The following is a 25549-nucleotide window of genomic DNA, read 5'->3' as shown; positions in this document are numbered from 1 at the left end:
AAACCGTCCCCTTGGACCTGGCCACTCTCAGCACCTGTTCTTTTTGTCTGAAGTTCAAGAACTTCATTATTAGTGTTCTTGATGGTGTACAGGGATCTCGTCTTTTCATCCTCCGCTCCAGAGATGCGTTCCTCGGCCTCTTTCACTCGCTCCTTTACTTGTAACTCGTTTGTCCATTTCTTTAATGGCTTGTAAAACATCTGCATTGCTGGGGTTCAACTCTGTTACTTTCCTAGATTCACTGTCATCATCCTCCTCTATCTCTCTTAGTTTGTCCGCGTGATCAGAATCTTGCGACATTTCTTGCGCTTTATTATTCACTTTCTCTGTGTTTTTTCGGTGCTATTTCCATCATTGGTCTTTTTTTGTATTAATTAACTAAATATGTGATAAAGTTTTAAGTGAGTTTGAAGGATTATTACTCAAACAATATAGGAGGGTCGTTGATACGCGTCTTCTCAATACCACTCCATAACCGGAAGTCCTGTGAGGTAACCTTTCATATAAAGCATTCTTGTGTTTAGGGCAACTTAGGTCGTGCACTTCACCCGCAGCAGCTCACTGTTCTCTGCAATTCTTCAGCTGTATTTTGTCCATAGAAATACATTTTTCACTACTGTAAAGTGTTGTGACTGGCAGATCTGTGCGATTTGTAGTTGATTATTTAAAAAAAAGATCAGTAATTAATACTAATCAGTACTTGATGTAGTTAAGATAATTCTTAAAGAAATGATGGGCCAGTTTTCTCTTCTCTTCAAGTTTCCCTTGAGTCCGGTATAAGTCATATTCGTTTTGTGCCTGATGTGTCTGGTGTCCAATAGAAAGTCCCTTGCATGAAGCAACTAACAGTTTTCCAAGTGCATCGATGAAGAACTCTGTGTGTCCAACTCTTTTAAGGAATGGGTCAAAGCCAATTCTTCGCACCGCTTCAGTCCTCGCCAAGAAATAATTAACAACGCCATCTACTAGAAAGCATTCATTATATCCAGAAAGTGGCTGATGAAACCCTCCTTTAATTCGCTTTAGACATCCACCTTCTTCTTCATCTCCCTCATCATACTCGAGAATGAAATGGAACTGCTCACCTGAGACCTCACCACCAAGCTAACAAGAGAAAAAGAGCTTGTTTAACAGTGCTGTAGTGCTCCAAGATCTTTCACCCCTCTAAAGAATATAATTCCATACTTACAACGTCTAGTTCTGGAATCGCTTCCATAATTTCCACAAAACTCTCGATCCGTGTCTCTTTCAAGAACAAGAAGTCATCATCAACCCACAGGAAGTATTTAGTTCTGACTTGGGACAGAGCCAGATTTCTGCCTGCAAACCAGCCCTGCGGTACCAAATAATCATCAGCAGTGATTAGTTGCCAGGTAATCTATGCTTAAAATCCAAGATGTGTGACAGCATTAGATCAATTGAAGTGTTGGTGTGCACCTGTGCAGGAGGCATGATGTAGTGCTCAATGTTGTTTCCAGACACAGGTTCAGGCTTCAGGCTGTCATCCGCAACAATGATCTTGATATTTGGGTAAAACTTCCGGATACTCTGGATGAGGACGTTCAGCTCCTTGTACCTCAGAAATGTCTTGGTAATTATGGTTACCTGTGAGTTAATATCTGAATTGCAAAAGAGAGAGAAGTAGGTGCATTTCATTAGCAGGTTTTACAAACTTTATAGATGTGTAGGTATATTTGTTATAACAAGCATATCTGATACCATGGTAGCATGCTGTTTTGTAGCGTTTTAATTAGTGGGTTGTGGTCTTACCTTTTCCTGGGTCATAAAGAACAGGAACTGATGGTCTCCTAATCAAGATGGGAAATATGGCCTCATGATTCTCAAAAGAGAACAAAACTGTTAGGAAAGAAGACAAAAAAAGTGTGTTGTATATTGTTATTAGTAGTAGAATTAGTAGTAGTATTAACTTTTAATACTAGTATTATCTATTACTATTATGTTTTTAAAAACACTGAATGACTAATATCTTAAGCACCACCACCAGTCCTAAGTTCAGTTAAAATGACAAATATGCATTAATGCATGGTTACCAAGATTTAATTCTAATTACTAAAGGTCTATCATAATATAATTCTTGATGTTAAGAGTGTACGTTCAGATATTTAAAAGGCTGTGCCATTTTACAAAGATTTGGTGGAATTATATATATATATATATATATATATATATATATATATATATATATATATATATATATATATATATATACAGTTGTAATCATCACGTAGTAGCCTTTTTTGCTGATCTCATGTATCATAATAGTAAACCTGTGACTCTACAGCATGAGATCCAGCAGTTAGATAAACAACTATTTAAAAAATGAAACACTAAAATAAACACAATAAAACAAAAAATACAAATAAGCTCCTGTTTAAAAACACATTATACACAAAACACCTTTAAACACGTTTTAGACACAGACATCAAGAATCAGCCTATAAATTTCAACGATGGGGGCATTCTTCATGCAGCAATGCATTCTGGGTGCATCATAGAAAACTCATCCATAGCTCCTCCCAGAATGTATTGCAGCATGAAGCATGGCACCGTTGTTAAGCTGATTCTTAATGTGTGCGAGTAAAAAATGTGTAGTGTAAATTGTGCTTTAAAACTTCTTCAGGTTTTCTGATTAAACTGTACTGGAGATTCTTCCATAGAATCACAAAACAACAATAAAACTAAATTAATAACATATTACCCATATAAAACTCATAACATAATATTAGACATAATATCAGTGATTTAAGCCACTGCATGATGATTATATTCTTAGCAGCTGACAGCATCTGGTCACATTGTCTCTTGCTGTTCTTATAACAAAAACAGTTTAATACAGCAGCCAGAGAAAAACTTATGTTAAAAAGTCAAGTCAAACTGCCCAACTAAAGCAAACACTGATCACAATGATGGTGTTACGATCACTACATTTCCCATCATCCTCTCTGGGCTTCACCTACATGCTCTTCCTCTGTTCATTGTCAGCTGTATCTTGTTAGTTTCCATGGTCACTGTCACTGAGTTAATTTGCCCCAGCTGTGTCTTGTTTCCCTGATCCATTTTCTGTGTTTTCACAATATTAAATAAAATATTAAAAGAATTTGCACTGTTGATCACACTAGTCTACTTTAATGTTTCACCAGGAAGTTTGTTTTGAAAAACTTTTATTTTTTTATAAAATGGCACAGTCACACTTGTCTATGTGGACAAAAATGGCCTGCCATTGAAAGTGAATGGGAGAGACTGAAAATAAGAGAGAAATTTAGTTTTCAGGAGCATGTTATGTTCATGTACACAAATGTGCATGTGTGCTTGCAAACATCGAGCCTTGGACCTGTGCATGTGTGGATACATGCATAAACACGCTACCCACACACACACACACTCAAACACACACACGTTGAAACACACTATTTTGAGTGTTACACACTTTTTCACAGAGGAATTTGATCCTACTCTGAACTGCATCTGACATTACCACACACACACACACACACACACTCTTTTGAGCATTACATTCTTTTTCACAGAGGAATTTGATCCTACCCTGAACTGCATCTAATATCCATTCATCCATCTGACATTACCACATGTCTGACATTACACACACACACGCAAACTGGCATACTGGTTTTAGTCCGCAGTGACCCTGTTTCAAAAGAATCTTTCTTTCATGTTCTTTGTTTCATCACAGTTTTCAGACAAAATATGACATTTTGTTTTGGGACTTTGAAGTTCTCACATTTACAAAAAAAGATGTTATAGCACAGACACATATAAATGCTTCACGGTGTCTTGCTTGGCTTTTATTTTGTAGCAGCACAATGGCAAAGACGCTCTCTGTGCATGATGTTCTTCATCAGATCATTGATCGAGATTCTAGTGAGGAGGAGGCGATGCAGGATGAATCTCACAAGAAAACCTACCTTGCCTCATAGGTGGGGATGAAGACCAGGACAAAGTTCCATCTTTCGACCAGAATGTAACCGTAACATCAACAGGGCCCTCATCATCAGAAGACTGCTGCTGATCAGTTGTTTCAAGGTCTGTAGCTTCTTCTGATACATCTTCTAATGTTCCTTCACTGCAAGATCCATCCTGCATCGCCTCCTCATCACTAGAATCTCGATCAATGATCTGATGAAGAACATCATGCACAGAGAGCTTCTTCGCCATTCTGCTGCTACAAAATAAATGCCAAGCAAGACACTGTGAAGCATTTATATGTGTCTGTGCTTAACATCTATATTTGTATATTTTAGTCCCAAAACAATGTCATAATATTTTGTCTGAAAACTGTGATGAAACAAAGAACATGAAAGAAAGATTCTTCTGAAACGTGGTCAGTCACTGCGGACTAAATCCAGTTTGCGCATACATGTCTGTGTCTGTGTGTAGCATGAGTGTGCATGTATCCACACATGCACAGGTCCAAGGCTCGATGTTTGCAAGCACACATGCACATATGTGTACATGAACATAACATGCTCCTGAAAACTAAATTTCTCTCTTATCATTTTTGACTGGGAACACCACAAGTGTGACTATGTGCCATTTTGTACAAAATAAAAGTTTTTTAAAACAAACTTCCTGGTGAAACATTAAAGTAGACTAGTGTGATCAACAGCGCAATTTTATTCCAGATTTTATTTAATATTTCCAAAATTATTCAAAAATTATGCTTTTTTTACTCAAAACATTAGATGCCTTCTCTCAGATAAATGAGGCCTATAATTAATCAGATGCAAATAGAAATATAAAACCAGTCCTAAGTGAAAGAAAACAAGTTGACAAAAAGATTGAATCCAATATTGGGTGATAATATAGCATAACGCTAGTTACGTATGTAACTGTGGTTCTGTGAATTCTGGATGACCGCCAGAGGCAGTGTAAACACTATGGATAATCGCTGCGCCAGCTAAGATAGGTCGAGTAAATATACCAACAAAGTCACGTTGCGTGACGTATGCTGAGCCCTGGAGGATTATAGGCTACAGTAGCTCAGCAATCTACCTCGGTACGCCTTTCTCGCGCATTCCGAGTGACTGAGAACTCTGGCGGTCATCCAGAATTCACAGAACCACAGTTACATACGTAACTAGCGTTCTGTTTCATTCTTACTGACCGCCAGAGGCAGTGTAAACACTATGGATGACACATACCAACATAGTCATGAGGAATGCCACCCACCTGATGATTTAAGGCCGCTCCAGAAGAACCGCAGAACTAACGGCATGATGAGCAGCAACGTTGACCTTATAAAACCGGGCAAACGTGCATGGAGAAGCCCAGGTTGCAGCAGTGCAGATATCCACCAGGGGAACTCCTCTAAAAACAGTCCATGAAGATGAGATGGGCCTAGTGGAATGGCAAGTTAGTCCACAGGGCAAAGGTCTTCCTGCTGCCTTGTAGGCCAACGTAATTGTCTCCACTATCCAGTTCGACAACCTTTGCTTCGACACTGGAGCACCTTTCTTCACACCACCATAGCAGACAAATAGCTGGTCTGACTGTCTAATCTGAGCAGTAGAGTTCACATAATATTTCAAGGCACGGACAGGGCACAAAAGTTGGGCACTTGGATCAGACTCTGAAGAAGTCTGAAAAGAGGCCAGTTCGATATGCTGATTTATGAACTGAGGAAGAAGAACCTTCGGAAGAAAAGAAGGATTTGGTCGTAGAACCACCCCGGAGTCATCCGGTAACCAACGCAAACATAGTTTGTCAACAGACAGTGCGTGCAACTCACTAACTCGTTTTGCAGTAGCAATAGCTAACAAAAAAGAAGTCTTCAAAGACAGCCATTTAATGTCAATGCTTTGCAAGGGCTCAAACTGGGGTGAGCCCAGGAAATCAAGCACGAGTGACAAATCCCACACAGGAAAATGAGGATTCCGAGCAGGGTTCAGACGGCGTGCACCCTTCAGAAAACTGCAGACAAGACTGTGAGAGCCAAGAGAAGATCCACCAACTGGAACATGATATGCAGAAATAGCAGCAACGTACACTTTCAGCGTGGAAGCTGCTTTTCCTTCTTCCAGTAAACGTTGAAGAAATCTTAAAATACTCGGAATGCCACACGTTGCAGGAACGAGTCCTTGTTCCTCACACCATGCAGAAAAAAGCTTCCAACGAGAAGCATAAATCTGCCGTGTGGAAGAAGCCCTAGCATTACAGATGGTGTGAATAACAGCAGGATCACAATGCTCCAGGGAAGGGTTTAGCCCAATGGCCAGACCCAAAGCTGCAGACGAGCCGGGTTCGGGTGCCAAACACTGGCCTCCAGTTGGGAGAGGAGGTCCTTTCTGGGGGAAGCTTCCAAGGGTTTCCCGTCAGAAGTCTCAGCAACAAAGGAAACCATGGTCTGGCTGGCCACCGAGGTGCCACAAGTAACACTCTGTGTTTGCGCAGGGAGATCCTGTGCAATGTCTCCCACAACAGAGGGATAGGAGGAAACGCATACAGCAGGCAGTTCGGCCATTCGTGAGACAGTGCATCCTGGCCCAGAGGACTGGACACTTCTGTCCTTGCAAACCATAATCGGCAGTGGGTGTTCGTCTCTGAAGCAAAGAGATCCACCTCTGCTCTTCCAGATCTCCTGGACTACAACTGGATGAAGCCTCCATTCTCCTGGATGTACTTGATCCCTGGAAAGAGCATCTGCTGTCTGGTTGCATACTCCTGGAATATGAGCTGCTCTCAGTGAAGCGAGTTGTGGCTGACACCATGTCAGAATCTCGTGAGTCAACCGTAGAGACCTGCGGGATCTTGTGCCGCCCTGGTGGTTCAGATGGAACACTGTTGAGGTATTGTCGGACCGAACGAGAACATGGCGGCCTGCCAGAACCGGCATGAAGTACTTTAGGGCCAAAAACACCGCCCTCAGCTCTAGCAGGTTGATATGTTCTGTGGCCTGGATCGGTGTCCAACGCCCGCAAATACCTCTCCGATTCCACGTTGCCCCCCATCCTGTGAGGGAAGCATCTGTTGTGACCAACTCCCGACGAGAGGAAACAACACCCAGTGTCACCCCCGCCTTCAGAAACTCTAACTGTCTCCACCGCTTCAACGCACATATGCAACGGTGAGAAATGATAACCAGTCGATGGCGGTGCCTGGTGGGATCTAGCCGCAGACTGTTGTTCCATAACTGGAGTGGTCTGAGGTGGAGTAGACCCAGGGGGATCACGACAGTAGCCGCTGTTAACATGCCTATCAGTCGTAGGACCACCTCGTACTGTAAAGACACTCCCGGGCGAAAGCGAGCCAAAAGTTGCAGAATGTTTGTCACACGTTCCTGAGACAGGGTGGCAGACATTAGACAGGAATTCAGGGTCATTCCTATGAACGTAGTGGTCTGTGATGGAATCAGACGGCTCTTTTTCTCGTTCACAGAAAACCCTAGCTTCTGCACATACTCAAAAGCATTCTGGAGTCTTGTACTGCCTGCCGCTCTGTTGGGGCACAGACAAGCCAGTCGTCCAAATAAGGAAGGATGCGCATACCTCTCATCCAAAGAGGAGACAGAGCTGCGCTCACACACCTTGTAAAGACGCGAGGAGCAAGGGAAAGGCCGAAGGGTAGTACTTTGAATTGGTAAGCTTGATTCCGAAAACTGAAACGTAGAAACTTCCTGTGATGTACAGCAATTGGGACGTGAAAGTATGCGTCTTTCAGGTCGACACTTACAAACCAATCGTCTGCAGTCACAGACCGAAGAACGTCGGCTGTGCGCAGCATTCGAAAAGGAAGGACCTTCAGGAACAAATTCAGAAACCTCAGGTCGAGAATTGGACGGAAACCACCGTCCTTCTTTGGAACAAGAAAATATGTTGAATAGAACCCGTCTCCCTGAACGAGGGGATGGACCTTTTCTATGGCTCCTTTCTCTAACAGTGAACGAATTTCCAGAGAGAGAGCCTTTGCGCGAACCGCATCTCTGACAATTGTAGGAACAATTTTTGAGAATCCAGGAGGCCGGCGTCGAAACTGTAGAGTATATCCCCTGCTCAGAGTCTCCAGCACCCAGGGGTCTGCTGTGTTTGATCTCCAGTACTCCAACTGATCTATAGAAAAACGATCGACCGCCGGCCTGACTGTCTCAGGCTTTATGTGTGCGATTTTTTGTGTTTGCGGGGGGGTGCTGACGGGGTCCCCCTGGAAATGGTCGATGAGGTGGGCGAAAAACTCTTGCATCTCCAGGAACACGAGGTCTTTGAGGGGGCTGTGACTGAGGTGTAGCGTGTTGTCGGAAACGTTGCTCCATTGGGGCATAGTGCTGTCGGGTCTGAACCGCTGGCATCCTAAACGTAGGGTTGCGCTGCACCTGTGTTAGTTGGCGAGTGGCTTCAGACAATTTAACTCTTTTTTCTAACAGTTCCGGAACATTTGGACCGAAAAGATGCCCGGGAACAAAAGGAAGGTCTCTCAATGTCTTTTTACAGTCCTCCGGCAGTCGTGCTTGGGCAAGCCACACCTGACGGCGGGCAGCCAGAAGCGTGGCTGTTAGATTACCCAGTTCACGGGTCACATGGCCTGTAGTCAACAGAGCAGTTTGCAGAAATTGTGAAACCGAGGGATCCGCATTTGCCGGTTCAAGCGTACTGGTGGTAGCAAGGAGTAACTGGCAGATTGTATTTTCTGCTCGGGCAATGTAGGCAACTGACTCATATGCCTTTTTAAGCAAGGAATCCGTACGACCGCATTGCGCACTGGGACATCGTACGTTCCCACGTAGAGCCTCATCAGGAGACACCACCAAAGCTGCCACAGGCTGCTCAATTTCCGGAGCGCGACCCACCCCGATAGAATCTGCTCCAGCCATGGATGCTAGCATTCGAGCAGTCTTTGGGCGCCGCTTAGGCGGACCAGAACCGGTGAGAGCATCTGAGAATTCAGCCACAAAATCCTTACATGGTGGCATGGCAAAAGAGGTTGAAGCTGTGGTCTGTCTGAAAAACACATTTGTTTGGGCAGATTGTGCAGGTGACTCATCAAGTCCCAAACGAGCAACTGCCATTCGAAGCACAGCCAAAGTATCATCGGAGGAGGGCTGGGCCTGTCCAGACGACTGAACAGACCCCCCACTAGACCCCTCTGCTGCTGGGTAACCAGTGAGAACAGCCTGAGGTGAAGGTTGTGCAGCAACCTTCAAAGTATCCCCATGATCGTGAAAAAATGAATCTGAAGCACTTGTAGAAAGCACATCGAACTCAGAATGATGGGAAAAACAAGGGGAGACAAGAGACTCTTCCCGACTTTGAACATTTTCATCCTCCTGTGTCATCTTTACAGGTGGAGCACATGTGACAGGCTGAAGCGAGTGAAGCAGGCATTTCAGCTCCGCCATCTCAGAAGAAAGTGCCGATACCGTCATAGAAAGTGAGCCTTTTTCAACATGTGAATGTACATCGTCTCGCGATTTGGCCTTTTTAGATGGGAGGGGAGCACCAGCTGCCGCCGAGGCACGGCGTTTTCGAGTGCGCGAAGGGGCTACATCTACCTGCCCAAGTTTCACCGTTGAATTAGGGTCTAACTCGGCAAGACGGAGCTGTCGTTCCGACATAGGCAAAAGGCTACAGTGCATGCACGGGTCCGTGAGAGCCTCTCGCAGATGTTGAACGCCCAAACACGACGGGCAGATGTCATGACCGTCGTCAGGGAGAAGATGATTAGGGCACAGCTTACAAGCCATTGGGAAACCAGTGGCGATCGAGCTGTTAGCCATCATTACTCGCTAACACCCTCGGTGAACCGTAAGGTTAAGTTAAGCGGAATGAAAATAATAATAAATAAATAAAATAATTACCTCGGTGAACCGACAGGTAATATTCAACAAGTAAAAGAAAATATTAAGCGTTTAAAATGGTCGGTGGATAGAACCGAGGAACCATAAAGGTAAAATGCATTCGAGGAAAGAAAACAACACTCCGAGAAAACGTTACGTTAGATCAACGGGAGACCGTTAATATAGGTGCAGTAAACACACGCCACCGGATTGCACCGAGAGGCACAAAGTGTTACCGATAAAGTGATATAACTCACCAAGTGTTGTAAAGTAATCCAAAATCTTGTAGATGCGCGCTGTCACAGCTTGTGAGGACGAATCTCGCTGCTCTAATAAGCTGCACTTGACAGCGCGAAAATATCCAATCCAATACAATGAATAGAACCTATCTCAAAGAGGCGAGAAAGCGAAAGAGGTAGATTGCTGAGCTACTGTAGCCTATAATCCTCCAGGGCTCAGCATACGTCACGCAACGTGACTTTGTTGGTATATTTACTCGACCTATCTTAGCTGGCGCAGCGATTATCCATAGTGTTTACACTGCCTCTGGCGGTCAGTAAGAATGAAACAGAACAAGTGATTTATAAGCTAGTTTTTATAAGCCGGTCATTTTTTATATTTTTGCTATAAAACAGAATAAATATAAAATATAGGTTTATTTACTATGGAAAAGTCTATAGACCCCAAGGTAGTGTGCACACTGAGCAGTGTTCATTTAATCTGGGCTAACCCATGTGGGGCCTACATGGAAACTGCGGACAAAACTGGCTGGGAAGCTACAATTCAGTCTCTCCTGTACTTTTATATAGCCCTAACCCAGATCTTTAGTCTTGACACGGTAGATAGTGCTGGTGTAGGTCACTCTGGACAGCAGATCATTGAGTTGTGTGAGGCTGCTAGATGAAATGCTCAGTTCACTCTGACCCTGTCCATCCACCTGCTCTCCATCCAGAACATCGTCTACTGAGAGCACTCCACTCTTGACTCTCAGAGACACCTGCAGACATCATTGTGTTTAATGCAAATGTAAGTTTAGATTAAGAATGGAATCTGAATTCACCTGTCTCAAGATTTTGCATCAACATGCATTTAACGCTTAACAAATAGTATTTAATGGTGAAACAGGATTCTAATGTGCATGCATATTGAATGAATACCTTGTACAAGGCAATTACCTACAAATTTACCTATGGAAAAAAAAAAACAATCACAAAAGGGAATTGGAAGATTAAACCAACCTTGTACGCCTCACTCTTGATTGTTGTTACACTTCTTGCTTGTGTTTTAAGAGAAAGACCTGAAATTATAATATAAAACAATTCACTTAAATGCAGAGTATGGTGATTTGCTTAAAAAAAAAAAAAAGTTATGCTGGTTAGGATGCACCGATATGAAAGTTTTGGCCGATACTGATAACCGATAACCAATAATTCTTTACATTTGAAAGCCGATACATCTAAATTCAAATTTTTATATGCTTTGAGAGCCTGATTACAAAAACAAAAAGCTTACAATTAAAAGCCATGTACCAAACGCTTCAACATAAATTATATACACATTCAATAGAGTAGCCTAGTTTGAACCAGTGTAAGATTCCTTAACTTTTTTAATTAATTTTACATTACTATGGCCAACATTATTAAAAAATGGTAACACTTTATAATAAGGTTTAATTTAGTTAGCATTAGTTAACGTGAACCAAAAAATGAATGAACAATATCTACAACATGTATTAGGCCTAATCTTAGTTAATGTTAATCTCAATATTTTCTAAGACAATTTTAAGATCCAAAGTTAATCTTTAACATTAGTTAATGCTCTGTGAACTAACATGAACATACATATTTTATTAACTAACGTTAACAAAGGTTATGGCTCTGTTAGTTAATGCATTAACAAATGAGACCTTATTGTATACCAAAAAAATCTACCTAACAAAAAGTACAATTATTATTATTATTATTATTATTTACATTTTAATATTACAGTAATAGTAAACATATTTAATACTAGGCCTGGTTCAAATGACATCATTGCTGTTTGAGCTGCGCGCGCTGAAGCTGAAGAGAATGAACACCCATAAACTGAACCGCTTTGCTATAGAATGAACTCAACGGTTGCTGAAGAACGCAGCTATACTCAAAGAATTTAAAACTGTTTTATTACAAAATGAATTATATGTAGGCTATATGCATTCCCAATCATAGCTTTTATGTTTTGCATTGCTGTTTGAGTGCGCGTGCTGCTGAAGAGAGTGAGCACCGGGAAACTGAATAACTTCTAGCGGGTTTTTTAACTCAACGAAACGCATCCTACAGGTATATGACATTAATCAGATATTTATATTACATAACTTAATATTACGACTTATATCTGCACAAAATGACGCGAATGCAATTAAGCGAACTTAACTGTGGTGGTCAGAACGTGTAGGCTAATCCCTCTTCTTGACGCGCTATTCTCACAACAACGCGCAGAGACGGCAACTAAACCCAGATAATTCATTACAATAGTGTTCTCATTATAATGTCATGTAGCCTATATAACAGTCCCAATATTTATTAATGTGCATTGCTGTTTGAGCTGCACGCGCTAGAGCTAAAGTTGATCACCGGTACAAGCGCTTATTTACTGCATTCATACATTAACTCAACCAAAGGCATCCAATATGTGATTAATCAGATTTATATACACAAAATAAACATACTATTACAACTTACAATAGCACAGAATGCTGCGAATGCTCAAGCAAACTTGACTGTGCTTGACTCCGTAGACGCGCGCTTTCCTCCACAACGCGCTCGTCGCGCTGAAATACTGGCGAACAAGAATCCACTACATTCTATTACAGTCGTGTTCTCATTATAATGTTATGAAGCCTATATTACAGATTTGTGCTGCACATGTTGCACTTTACTGTATCTTCCTTTTCGAAGTGATTCCATATGGCGAACAGCGCCCATCTGAAGTGTCTCAGCTTGGGCCTATAAATAACTCTCGGCTTTAATATATCGACCTAATTTTCTTATGGCTCCATAACGATATTTATCGTCGATATCGATATGTGGTCGATATATCGTGGATCCCTAATGCAGGTTGAAAGTCTCTTCACATCCCGCTAACAATGTAATGCATGCCATTACTACAGTAATTTGGAAGAGATGTAAACCCGTGACGTTAAATTCTGAGCGAGAATTTATGCTTTTAAATGGCAACACTATCAACGCTGAAATGAAACTGCAGCAGTCAGGTGCAGGTCAGTACTCTTTAATTTGTTTATGTTCATTGTTAATGTTATGTGTTTTGAGACATGAGGAGGTAATTAAACACCATCTCTCCTGACGCTTTTGTTTGAACCCTGCTGTGCTAGTTCATGTGTTTTGAAGGAGGCGTAGCTTTGTAGAGCACTCTGAAGGGAGGGTGGGATCTTATGCTTTCAAAGCTAACTCGCTATTGCTAGCTGTAACATTTTTAAAGGTATATTATGTTACTGCTAAACAGCATATAGGGTGAGGTTGTGCCCAGTTGAACAACATTCCTTGGGACAGATTTACTTAACAGGGCAAAAATACCAGTCTCCATGCTTTTTTAGAACTAAATTTTCACTGCGTGTCTTTTGTAAATCTTGACAGTTTTTTAAAGGAGAACTCCGGTCAATTTTAACATTGAGCTCATTTTTTTGTACATTTGGAGTGCTGTCAATACAGAGAACAACGACAAAAATCGGTGTTGCCTACACCGAGTTATTCTATTTTTAAAATTTGCACCCTGTTGACTTCAATGGGGCAAGTACTAAACCTGCTTTTAGCCTCTTAACATCCTTGATGTGTCATTACAAGTGCACAGAAAATGTGAGTGATTCCTTCTGAGTGAACACGAGTGAGTCTGACTGCAGTAGATGTGAAAGAAATGTATAAAAATGATGTTATTTAAGCCAGCGCAAATACCTTTGTTTACATCCTGTTTTTCGGTTGAAGTCCAAAGTAGTCGATTGCAGAGTTCACACGCATAGGTTTAATACCTATGATCACGCGCGTGAACTCGGCAATCGACTACTTTGGACTTCAACCGAAAAACAGGATGTAAACAAAGGTATGTGCGCTGGCTTAAATAACATCATTTTTATACATTTCTTTCACATCTACTGCAGTCAGACTCACTCGTGTTCACTCAGAAGGAATCACTCACATTTTCTGTGCACTTGTAATGACACATCAAGGATGTTAAGAGGCTAAAAGCAGGTTTAGTACTTGCCCCATTGAAGTCAACAGGGTGCAAATTTTAAAAATAGAATAACACGGTGTAGGCAACACCGATTTTTGTCGTTGTTCTCTGTATTGACAGCACTCCAAATGTACAAAAAAATGAGCTCAATGTTAAAATTGACCGGAGTTCTCCTTTAATGCCAAAAGAGGGTTTGAACTGGCTCAAGCTGTTAGTAAATCTGGCCCCTAGACACGACTTAACAGGAAAGCTGACCTGGGATTAAACTTTTCTGCAGAGGAGCTACGTTAAAACTCGTAGGATATTGGAGAGGAGAATTGGCCTTGGCGATAAGAATTTCTTCGTTTGTCTTCATCCTGAGAAAAACACAAGAAGAAAATAAAGTTATAAAAGTTTATAAGTGGCTCCCAAAAATAATGTACCTCAAAACAACAAAGATGTGTATTTCACGATTTCACACTTGCATCATATTAAACAGAGTAAAGATTATGCGTATTTGGCGTGGCAAAAATAGAAGCTCTGCGTATCTGACTCCGGCGGTCCGCAGCCATTCCGCAGTCAGTGAAAATACACACATTGACTTTAATGGAAACCTATTGACTCCGCCACCGTTCCGGAGCGGATCCGCAGCTGTTCCGCAGTTGGTGGAAATTAGGGGTAAAGGTTGACAGACTGAACCCAGGGTTTTAACCTATGCAATTGGAATCCCAAGCTTATCAGAAACTGTGTGGGGCTGAGAGAACGATTATTAAACATTAAAAAAAAAAAAAAAAAAAAAAAAAAAATATATATATATATATATATATATATATATATATATATAGGCTATATATATATATATTAGAACCTGCATATATTCACCTGTGACACACAGGTTTGATACTGCAATCATTGTTTGATGTTGGATGATCTCATCAAACAGCAAAGTAGCCTACAGTCTGATTTAGATGATTGTTTCTTCCTTTATCCGTTGCTGGTTTGAGTGGCACACGCGTATTCATTTTAGTGAAGTTCAAAAAAGACAACTTACAGTAAAAGACAAAGCTTTGTATAAATTTATGTGGGTTTAAATTACTTCAAAAATAAAAATACATAAAAATACATCTATGCTATAACTTTAAGTTTCTAAGCAATTTTTTGTAGATAAATTGCAGGACAGCGTTAACGATGGGTTCGTGCAGTCTGCACGTAATGTGCGACCTAGGCTACTGTTTACGTGTGACGCCACAAGGAAGCAGCGTGTTAGGCAAATCATTTGTACAGAAACTATTTAAAACGCGTATTCCCCGATCAAAATGAGTATCCAGATGGCACAACTGGCTTGTGATTCAACAACTGAAACGATACAAAGTTCAACCAGGGACAGAAAACGAGAAGGTTTTGAGCCGAGCACTGACCCGGCAGACGTTGAGTGTGTGGACTGGCCAGGACTGAATCTGCGACGCGGCAGATAGCTATTATAGTTTGGATTATTTTTTATAATATCCAATAGTGCTAATAAATGTAATTTCAACTATTTCTGAAGTGCTTCTTTAATAACAGCCCTTGCACGAGAGAGTAATTGATTCTTGAGCCATAGATATCAACCAATTCAGCAGCATTACCACGGACAGCGCCCGGTAACGTCGCACGTAAGAAGGTATATCTTAAGCAGCTTTCTAAGGTATAGTTCGGGGAACACACTTAGGAACATAAACAACTTTGGTAAGATATAGCTTTCGAGTCTTCTTAGCGCGCTAAGAGTGAGTGTTATCGGGGAACCGGGCCCAGATCATTACATTGTAGGGCCTACAGTCATCACGCAGAAGCCCGGAGTCCAGGCCAGCCCACTCCCCATTCACCCCCAGAGACGCTGAGCGTCCGTGGGCGGGACATAATCGCAGCATTTATCCAATGACCGTCTAGTTTCGTAGCACTGAAAAAAACTGTTCAAAGCAGCCCCGGTGGGTTTCAACAGGGAAAAATGCACTGTGACGCTACGGCAATGTATGAGAAGGAAATCAAGTCAGCCGACCTGCTATATGTAACTGATTCTGAACGAACTCGTCTTTGAGATGAACGTTTTTTAACGCATACAACGCTGTTTTACAGGATTTTGGGTGAGATGTAGAAAGAAAACCCAGTTCAACCTGAGTTGATGTTGATTGAACGCCTGTGCTCTGCGCTCAATGATGTCATCCAGTTGATCTTCTGGCGCAAATTGCTTGGTGAGATCAGCTCCTTCACAAGTAACATTTGGCCTGGGCGAAGATTCAAAGATATGGTGTCCGGTTGTACTATAAACATAACAAAAATACCCCAGGTTAGGTACACCATCTTAACCAGATCTACTTAATATTAACTAGCAACATTTTATTGACAGTTTACCTAGAGGCCGTGTCTTGCCCAGGACTGGCACAGTTGAACAGAGTAAAGTTAACAGATGTAGTTACTTTGATAAATAGGTTCTTTGACTTTGACCACATTTACACTGCTGTTCAAAAGTTTGGGATTGGTAAGACTTTTTATGTTTTTAAAAGAAGTCTGCAAAGGCTGCATTTATTTTATTAAAAATACAACAAACAAACAAAAAAGTAATATTGTGAAATATCATTACAATTTAAAATAACTGTTTTCTATTTGAATATATTTTAAAATGTAATTAATTCCTGTGATGCAAAGCTGAATTTTCAGCATCATTACTCCTGTCACACTGTGGTTATCTCAGGAACAGTCTGAAGACTCCGATTAAAGTTGCAGATTCAAACTTTAATAATAACTAGTTGACAGGCAGGGAAAACACACATTAACGCAACGGAGACCGGACAAAGACTGAAGGCAAGGGTGAAGGGTGCATCTTAAAAAGCAAACAGAAACACGATAATTAATAAGACACAGCTGGGACAAATGAATTCATAATGACAGTAACCATAGAAACAAAGGAGACAGAGTGGAAGTAGGGGCCTGTACCATGATGGTAGTTGAACAAACTCAGTGTTACAGGATTAGTTTTGAGTTGACAAAACCAAACCAATCTAACCAGGCTTTGTTGGTATCATGATGCTGATCATCAACTTGCTCTGTCAACTCAGGCTTTGATCCTGAGTTTAGGAGTTTAGGTGTGACATCAGTAGAGAACAGCCAATCACATGCTGAGAAAGACTGAAACTGCGATTCGTTTCTCACAAGAGAAGCGCCGCAATTCACTTCTCTCTTCTGCATGAGAATGCGTTGCAATATCACGAGATTGAAAAATATTACGAATTTAAACTAATTTACACAACATGGAGAAAATGTCTTTCTATGAAAGAGGACAACTAAAAGAAAAAGTCTTGCTATATCAGTGCAAGTAAAAGTTGTGAAGTTAGTTTATACAGTTGATAAAGGTATAGAGAGATATAGCTCACATGTAGTCATTTTATAGCTTTATCTATTGATTCTAAAGAGTATTATATTACCTTTATATTTATTCATTTGAACTGTGCGTAATAATAATTTATAAACTAAAATTGTACATGTGTGATCGATTAAGGGTGTAATAAAAACATAAATAATATCTGTATCATACAAAATTATTATTCTAAATAAGCATTACTAAAAGCCAGGCGATTTTGTCTTAAAAATGATTTGCTACTGTATGTAGTGACCTTTAATTTGGAGTAGAAACAGGTGGAGTGACTTTATCGCATCAGACATGTCATTTTGCTCACAGCTGATTGGTCCAAGTTCGGTTTGCAACCTCTTACCTGGAGCATAACCTGCATAACCTTTACACAACTGTTTTCAAGATTTATAATAATAATGAATGTTGTTTTTTTAAGTATCAAATCACCCTCTTCACATGGCACTGAAAACTGGAGTAATGATGCTGAAAATTCAGCTTTGCATTACAGGAATAAATTACATTTTAAAATATATTCAAATAGAAAACAGTTATTTTAAATTGTCATAATATTTCAGAATATTACTGGATTGTTTTTTTTTGTTTGTTTGTTTGTTTTTGTTTTAATCAAATAAATGCAGCCTTGGTGAGCATAAGAGTCTTCTTTTAAAATTTAAAAATCGTACCAATCCCAAACTTTTGAACGGCAGTGTATGTCAAAGGTTTTGTTTTTTGTGCATCATTTCCAATCAAACTGCAATTTCATCAAATTATGCAAAAAGTGTGAGTATATTATTTAATTGTATTCAGTATATATAAAATGATATGATGCTATGAATTTAATGATGTTAAATAATGCTTATAATAATGCTATGAAATTAATGAAGTTTAACCATTTTATTTTGAGAACAAATAAATTGAGATGTGGTGGAAATTATGTTGAAATATTCATGACATTAAGAATAAGAATGACAAAATTAGACGATAGTACCCTAGTGAAAAAACGAATACCAAAATGTATTTAAAATATGTTTATTTCATACTTGTACTACAAATCTATTAACATATTTACTGACATATTGCTTGAGACTTTGATATAGGCTAAATATTATAATTAAACTTTATTTGGAATACTTTTTTATTGCACAATGCACATTTCTTAATATTAAGCCTACAATGTGTTTTAATATGACTATTAGTAAGTATAGTATGATCTCTGTATAATATCTGTCGTTAAATGCAAAATATTTAAAGTGTATCCAAAATATACTTGCCATAGTTCCACTTTAGCACAATAAAATATACTGAGGTATATCTGTAGTTGGACCTCCCACCCAGCACTATTTCTGGATAACTAAAGGGCATTAAGTACAAAATTAGTTGTTCCAATTTAGCAGACTTTATGTATATCAATTATATATACCAACAGTACAAAAGCAAGGTATTTATATTATTTACATAAATATGTAAATGTATTTGTAGTATACTTAGCATAAAATATTATTTCAAATACATTTTGGTATATTTATTAGCATGTGCACTGCAGTACATCCACTGTTTGACATTATAGGCAAATCAAATAAGAGTTTGAGTGTGTGAAAACTTTGTTTTAAGGAAATTTGTTCACAGGGCTGAAAGTGTCCATAGTTAAAGAAACACCCTGTTACTATAAACACCATTTTTGCTCTGAAATCAGTGTAACTCATATTGAGGATTTTCTAAATAAAAAGAAATCAATCTCATTAAGTCTGACACCATGGTTTCCAGGTCCAAACATTCTATCAGATGCCAAAAGCAAACAACAAACGGTGCTAATAGACACTCAAGGTATGCTGTACTATGTATACTACTGAAAAATCATGACCCTATAACTGTTATCTCCATACTGAAATATCAGATGGCTAGACAGTGATTCATCTTTTATAAATCATTAAAATATTGGTGTCTGGGACGCCATCATCCCGGAGATTAGAATGTACACTGTGAGTTTTTAAAACAATATCTTGAATGTGTGAAATGAATAAATAGTAGTTATAAATGGCTGTTAAGATCATATTCTCATTTGAAATGAGTTGAGGCTTGGACTCAGAAACAGTGTTCATTATGTCATGACTTAAAGCGGAAGCGGATACAGACTCAGAGAAAAAAGGACTGTATACGTACCGTATTGGTGATATGGTTTTCATGACTTTCAACACGAAGAAAATGATCACTGTAGAAACAAGCAGGAAACATTTAAGTAGGATGTGGCGCGTGCACGTCATAATGAGGAATGATCTGAAAGAACAGTTACACACATCAGTCACACACATCTGACACAGGAACATCACAACATTTCAATGACAACTAAAAACACAAACTGAATGTGAGGCTGGAATGACATGCAAGTGAGTAAATGATTTACATTTTTGGGTAACTTAAGTTAGTGTTATATCTGACCAGCTTTCAGATACTACTGCGTCATGTAAACAGGACAAGTCACACTTTTCTAAGCTATGATGAAAGCAATTAGACAAATCATTCTACCGTAATTACACACACATCTTTGCCATCAGTAAACAGTCACAACAAAAGCCATGAGAACCATACATGGAAACCCAGCAAAAGTGAGATGCACTTACTGTATCATGGATCGCCTGGTTCTTAAGTGCAATATGGTGGTCTTCTCACGCATGCGCTGTTGTTGAAGTGAACTACAAATAAAAAATAATTTTTTAAATAAAATATATATCATCTATTAAAACCATCATAGAATAGCTGCTGCTTCTTACGAGCATATCCAAGAAATCTTCCTCCTTGTCCAGTTGCTCGGAATAGAGCCGATCACTTTACATTGCACCACCAAGCTAGGAATTACTGATCTGATCATGGTGTCAAATTTCTTTGTACATTAAGATTCACATTAAACACTAATGCATTTACAAAATGAAGTAGTGGAAAATCTGCAGAGAGTAATAAGGACAAAGGGCAAACAGTTATGAGCAGAAGAACCCTAAGAGAAAGACTTATTTTTCTCTCTTCAAGTGGCCACGTCATATTCTGATTCTGAATGATTCTCAGTTCCTTTACAAAGCTTTCAAGTCTCATGTTCTTTATTCAGTGGCAGAAAAAGTAAATAAAAATATTATTAATTGTCTTATCAATTATGTTAATGTTAATTGTCTTATCTTATCATTTTAGTGTAGAATAAGTTGTTGTTAGGATGACAAAGTTGTAAAACTAAATATTTTCAGCTGATTACATTTTTAGGTTGTGCTCGTAAATGTCAAAAAAATCAAAGAAATTATAAAGAAGTTCCTGTCTTTCTGAGTTTGTGAAAAGATGTAAGTATTAGACAACTGTTTTACGATAGAATCTTGTGATGCAAACTACTCAACTATTTATGAAATTTCGCTGTTTTGAATTGAAAATATGCTATCATTATTCTCGTAATTCGTAAATGAATGTGACAAGACGAAACGTTTGTGTTTTTTGACATATTAGGCATACGAATAAGAGTGAATGTGTGCACATAAAAAAAATAAAAAAAAACTTCTATTACCACTCTTATTTATTTATTCCCTTAAATCTCTTTTAATCCTTTAATTATATAATTATGTTGTTGTTATTATTATTATTATTATTATTATTATTATTATTATTATGTATTAGATAATAACCCCCTTCACTAATCTGACGCAGATTTGCGGGAACATATAGATTCGCTTATACATAATCTACTTGGGAAAAAAATGTAAGAGTAAGTCAGAATAAATCCAAATGTGACAATTTATTATTAGTCAGGTAAATGTACCATGCCAATTGCATAATCAGTTCAAAGATAATAAATAGAAAACAAAAAATGCTCTGGAATAAAGAGAAAAGATGCAAACCTGACATTAGAAAAATACATAATGCTGAATGTCTGAAGACATCCAGCATTACGGGCTGATCGTAATTACAAATCGCCCCGAGCCTCTTGTGGCATTTCTTTAATACTCAGACCGAGACAGAAACTTCTTTCACATGGAAACATGAGCTAACAATGGGAATTTGCATTCATAGTTTACACATTTTGAGGGCAGGATTCCATTTGCCTGGAAGACACACCCTCCTCTGTAAGCATGATATCTCTAAACTCAAAAACTTTTACCTTTTAGTTTACTTCTTTGGGATTGAGTTTGGGAACTCCTTTGTACCAGTCGCACTGAGCCATTTCAAATGATGCCAAAGATGTATAATGTTGTATGATGATTGTTAAACCATATAGATTTTGGCAGGTGATTGACTCTTGGATGGGGATGCTAGTTTCTCAAGAGAGAGTTCAAATGTTAATTTCCAGAAACGTCCTTTGTCTTCTCGGGGAGTGGTCGTTCCTCAACCAGACTGCTTGGCATTTTCTAATTTCTCTAATCTTACAGTATAGTAAAATACCAATAGTAATACTTGGTGCCGTCATTTCAGCTCATCACAGTAAAATTAAGTAGTCACAATTCACTTTGTGGAAGAAATATTTTTCATATTCTGATGCTGTCAGTTACAAACTGTGAGGGAGAGCACTCATTTTCCAAAATGTCTCAAGTTAAAAACTGAGAACGAGAATGTGCCAAGAACTTGTCAACTCACTATAGCTCTATTGCCATAGAGTCTGAACTCTTAAAAGAGCTCAATTTTGATGTTGTGGATTACTTCGCAAGGAGCAAACCGAGAAAGAAACTCCTGTAAAGTAAGAAATTGTTTTGCTTACTGGATAATTGTCAGGGCCTGCAAAAGTTGTGTTGGAAATTGTACATTTTCTTAAACTGCATTTGCTTGCTTGATGGTGTGATGTTCACAGGCATGTGTGCCACAGGGTGGTTTTATGGTGACAAATATTATTTGATTCATTTGATGCATTCAGTTCTTGAATATTTGACAGTATTTTTTTTTTTTTTTACGGATGTCTGTTTAAGGGTAATATAAGGGTAACACTTTAGAATACATCATTAATGAATAACTACATGTGAACAAATGAGTAACAGTATTAAAGGGCACCTATTATGCAAAATTCACTTTTACATGGTGTTTGAACATAAATGTGTGTTGGCAGTGTGTGAGCAAAACCACCCTAGAATGATAAAAATCCACCCAGTGGTTTTTTTACAATCTCAATAAATCATAAGCACTGTCTCAGAACGAGCTGTTCTCAGATTCGGTGCAATGTGACGTAGAATTGCGCTAAGCCCCACCGACGTGGTTTGATTGACACTGTGGTTACCCCGCCCTCGGTGATCTGTACACCATCGCCATTGTTTCAACGACAGCCGGTAATGTCTCCTAAGAAATGTACGTGTTCTGTTGTGGGATGTAAGAATGGATATAGTAGTCTTCACTGACATCAGAGCCACTGAAAACGCAGCGGATGGATTTTATTTATGAAGAAAAGGTGCCACTTAAACGAACGAGGGTCAAAGTTAATCCTCAAGTGTGGATCGTTGCCTACTGTTCGCGATCCAACGTCACCTCCAGAAGAAGTAAGTGTATTTTATGATTTGAGCAAATAGTCATTTCAATCGATGTCAGCCAGTTCAACAACAAATGCATCTAAAGATATTTATTGCCGTCATCATACACTCAAAAAAGTGCTCATGGGCATTCATTGGATGAACATAAATCACTCATTTTAGATCAATTCAAATATTATACATTTATAAGGAGATGTATTTTTGTTTTTTTGAAGAAATGTAAATTACCTAGGTTGTACATGTAATGAGAGTGAATTTACTTGGATCAATGACTGAAATTTACGTTTGTGGCCTGACCCCGCCTACTGCGCGTGTCACTGAGAGCTGTGGACTGTGTTCGAGAAACTTTTTTTGCCGCCATTGATTGGAGTCGAGAGAACTTTCGACGGATCCTGCTAAAGTTGGGTGAGTAACGTTATTCAAGACATTTCTAACAATAACAATGCAATTTCATACCCAGTTACAGTTAAAAAAGTATTTTACCCCCTATGTACACTTTGTTAGGCGAAGCTGTATTCCATGGTGAAAAAAAAAACGTTTCCGTCGTTGACATTGAAATCAGTAACTTAGTTTTACCATTAGCTTTAAGTCTGTGAGATGTTACAATTGTCTGTATTCTGAGGTGTTTTGTTTTGTGTATTGTTTAAACTATAAGAATCTCATTTTCTGGTGATACAGTAAGGAAGCGATCGCATTACTGACAGTTCTCCGCACTTTGCAACGGTCGTGATATGACGTCACATTCTGCGGCATCTTTTTTAAAAGCATAAATTCAGTAATATATAACAAATAATGATATATATCTAAAATGTAAAAATATACAATCTACTCCAGTGATGGGTCGTTCATTTTGAACGAATCTTTTACTCAGTAATGAGTCGCCAGAGTGATTCGAAGTGCGTTCCAATCGACCGTAACAGAGGCGATTCCGCCATCTGAGTGAGAGATTCGAATCCAAAGGGAGCGAACATGTTTAGTTCGAAGGGCACTGCGAGCCATGCTGCGGACGGCATAGGGAATAATGGAACATCCATAGAGAGGTAAATGCGCACCGTGTCACCATCAGTCAGCACTTACAATGGTCGACTGGTGGACCTCTTTCATATGATTATGAATGGGTATAACAAAGTAAAAGTGTCCAGAAGAAGCTAAAACTGTAATTTTTTTGTTTGTCTTTATTTACCTGAGGAATGTATTATGAGGCAGCTACAATGCAATTATTATGACCATGGATTAAGAACACATTCACATGATTAACTAATGATTAACTAAATCAACATTAATTTTCATATTGCTTGCAGGCTCATCAAAGTCTCTTCTGCAGTGCCCAAGGAGTTGTTCAAATAAAGATATACAACATTTTGGCTGTGTTGGATGAGGTATGTTATATTTAAGCTATGCTTAAACACATGTAAATATGTATATCCAATTTCTACACATGAAAAGCTATTTCTTAACTTTTGTGTATTTTTTTCTAATATTAAAGTGTTAGTTCACCCAAAAATGAAAATTCTGTCAGTAATTACTCTCCCTCATGTTGTTCCAGCCCTCGTAAGACTTTCGTTCATCTTTGGAACACAAATTAAGATATTTTTGAGGAAATCTGACAGCCGTCTCACTCCTTCAAAAGCTTCTATGTTATTTAAGACAATGTTTTAAATAGTCCAAGTGATTACAGTGGCTCAACTTTAAGTTTATCAAGCCACGCAAATTTTTAGCATCTTTTAGTGCGCAAACAATATACCTCTAGGTTGAAAAATCGTCAATGCAAGTGAATGGGAGAAAATAATTATTTTCTGGTCCCGTTTGAATTGTGCCATGAATGTGAACATATGTTGTCTGTGAATTTTTTTATATAATCTTTCGTGTGAAGAATGCTACAATTTAGCGGGTAGAAGTTTGATACGGTTAGACTTTGTGTGAGAGCACTTTGTGGACTACAACTCTTCGCTGCTTTCGACGCGTTTGAAACGTCACCATCATTCGCACACGGACACTAGCTCACGGATCCCGCTAAACATGGCTGTGTCTTTGGTGCACTTCGCCGCCTTCTTTCAGGGACAGGACAAAATCGTTGAGGTTGGCGAAAACCACGGGTAAGTCAACTTTATGGGGTGACGTCACATAGGCGACATGTAGTCTTTCTCATTATGTCTTTTCCACAACTGCTAGCCGAAGAATCATACCATACACTGTCAAACTCGTAACATGAAAAGTTATATAAAAAATTCACAGACAACATATGTTCACATTCATGGCACAATTCAAACGGGACCAGAAAATAATTATTTTCTCCCATTCACTTGCATTGACGATTTTTCAACCTAGAGGTCCAGCGGGGTTTTACAGAAGGGGCGGGACTTACCAGCTTTATAGTGCAACAATGCAGCGCTTATGTGTTGTATGTCACATGCATCACACACATGACCAGCGTCAGCCAATAGTGAGCCTACGTTCTGACGTACAACCCAGAAGCGCTGCGCTGTTACACTATGTGAACTCACTCAGATGCCCACATAGAAGAAAATGAATAGTTAAATAAAGTTGTTATTTTTGTATGTTTTTTGCACACTAAAAGTATTTGTGTCGCTTGATAAACTTAAAGTTGAGCCACTGTAGTCAATTTGACTATTTTAAACATTGTTTTTACTAACTTTCTGGTCTGGCAAGTTTCAA

The 25549-nt window shown here is 39.1% G+C and overlaps 1 protein-coding gene across 1 annotated transcript; it reads right to left on the bottom strand.

The window, feature by feature from the left end:
- Positions 1-693: 693 nt before the first annotated feature.
- On the bottom strand, positions 694-21585 carry LOC307171617 (beta-1,4 N-acetylgalactosaminyltransferase 2-like; the record flags this gene model as incomplete). The annotated part of the gene is made up of 6 exons (XM_079893369.1): positions 694-1104; positions 1190-1333; positions 1438-1619; positions 1771-1857; positions 10622-10802; positions 21535-21585. The coding sequence occupies 6 exons, from the start codon at positions 21583-21585 to the stop codon at positions 694-696; spliced, it is 1056 nt and encodes a 351-aa protein (XP_079749495.1).
- Between the last annotated feature and the right edge of the window lie 3964 nt (positions 21586-25549).

This window comes from Squalius cephalus, assembly GCF_949319135.1.
Source record: "Squalius cephalus genome assembly, chromosome: 1".
NCBI classification, from domain to species: Eukaryota; Metazoa; Chordata; class Actinopteri; order Cypriniformes; family Leuciscidae; genus Squalius; species Squalius cephalus.
The sequence above is the reverse complement of the archived record's forward strand: the minus strand, read 5'-3'. Positions and strand labels throughout refer to the sequence as shown.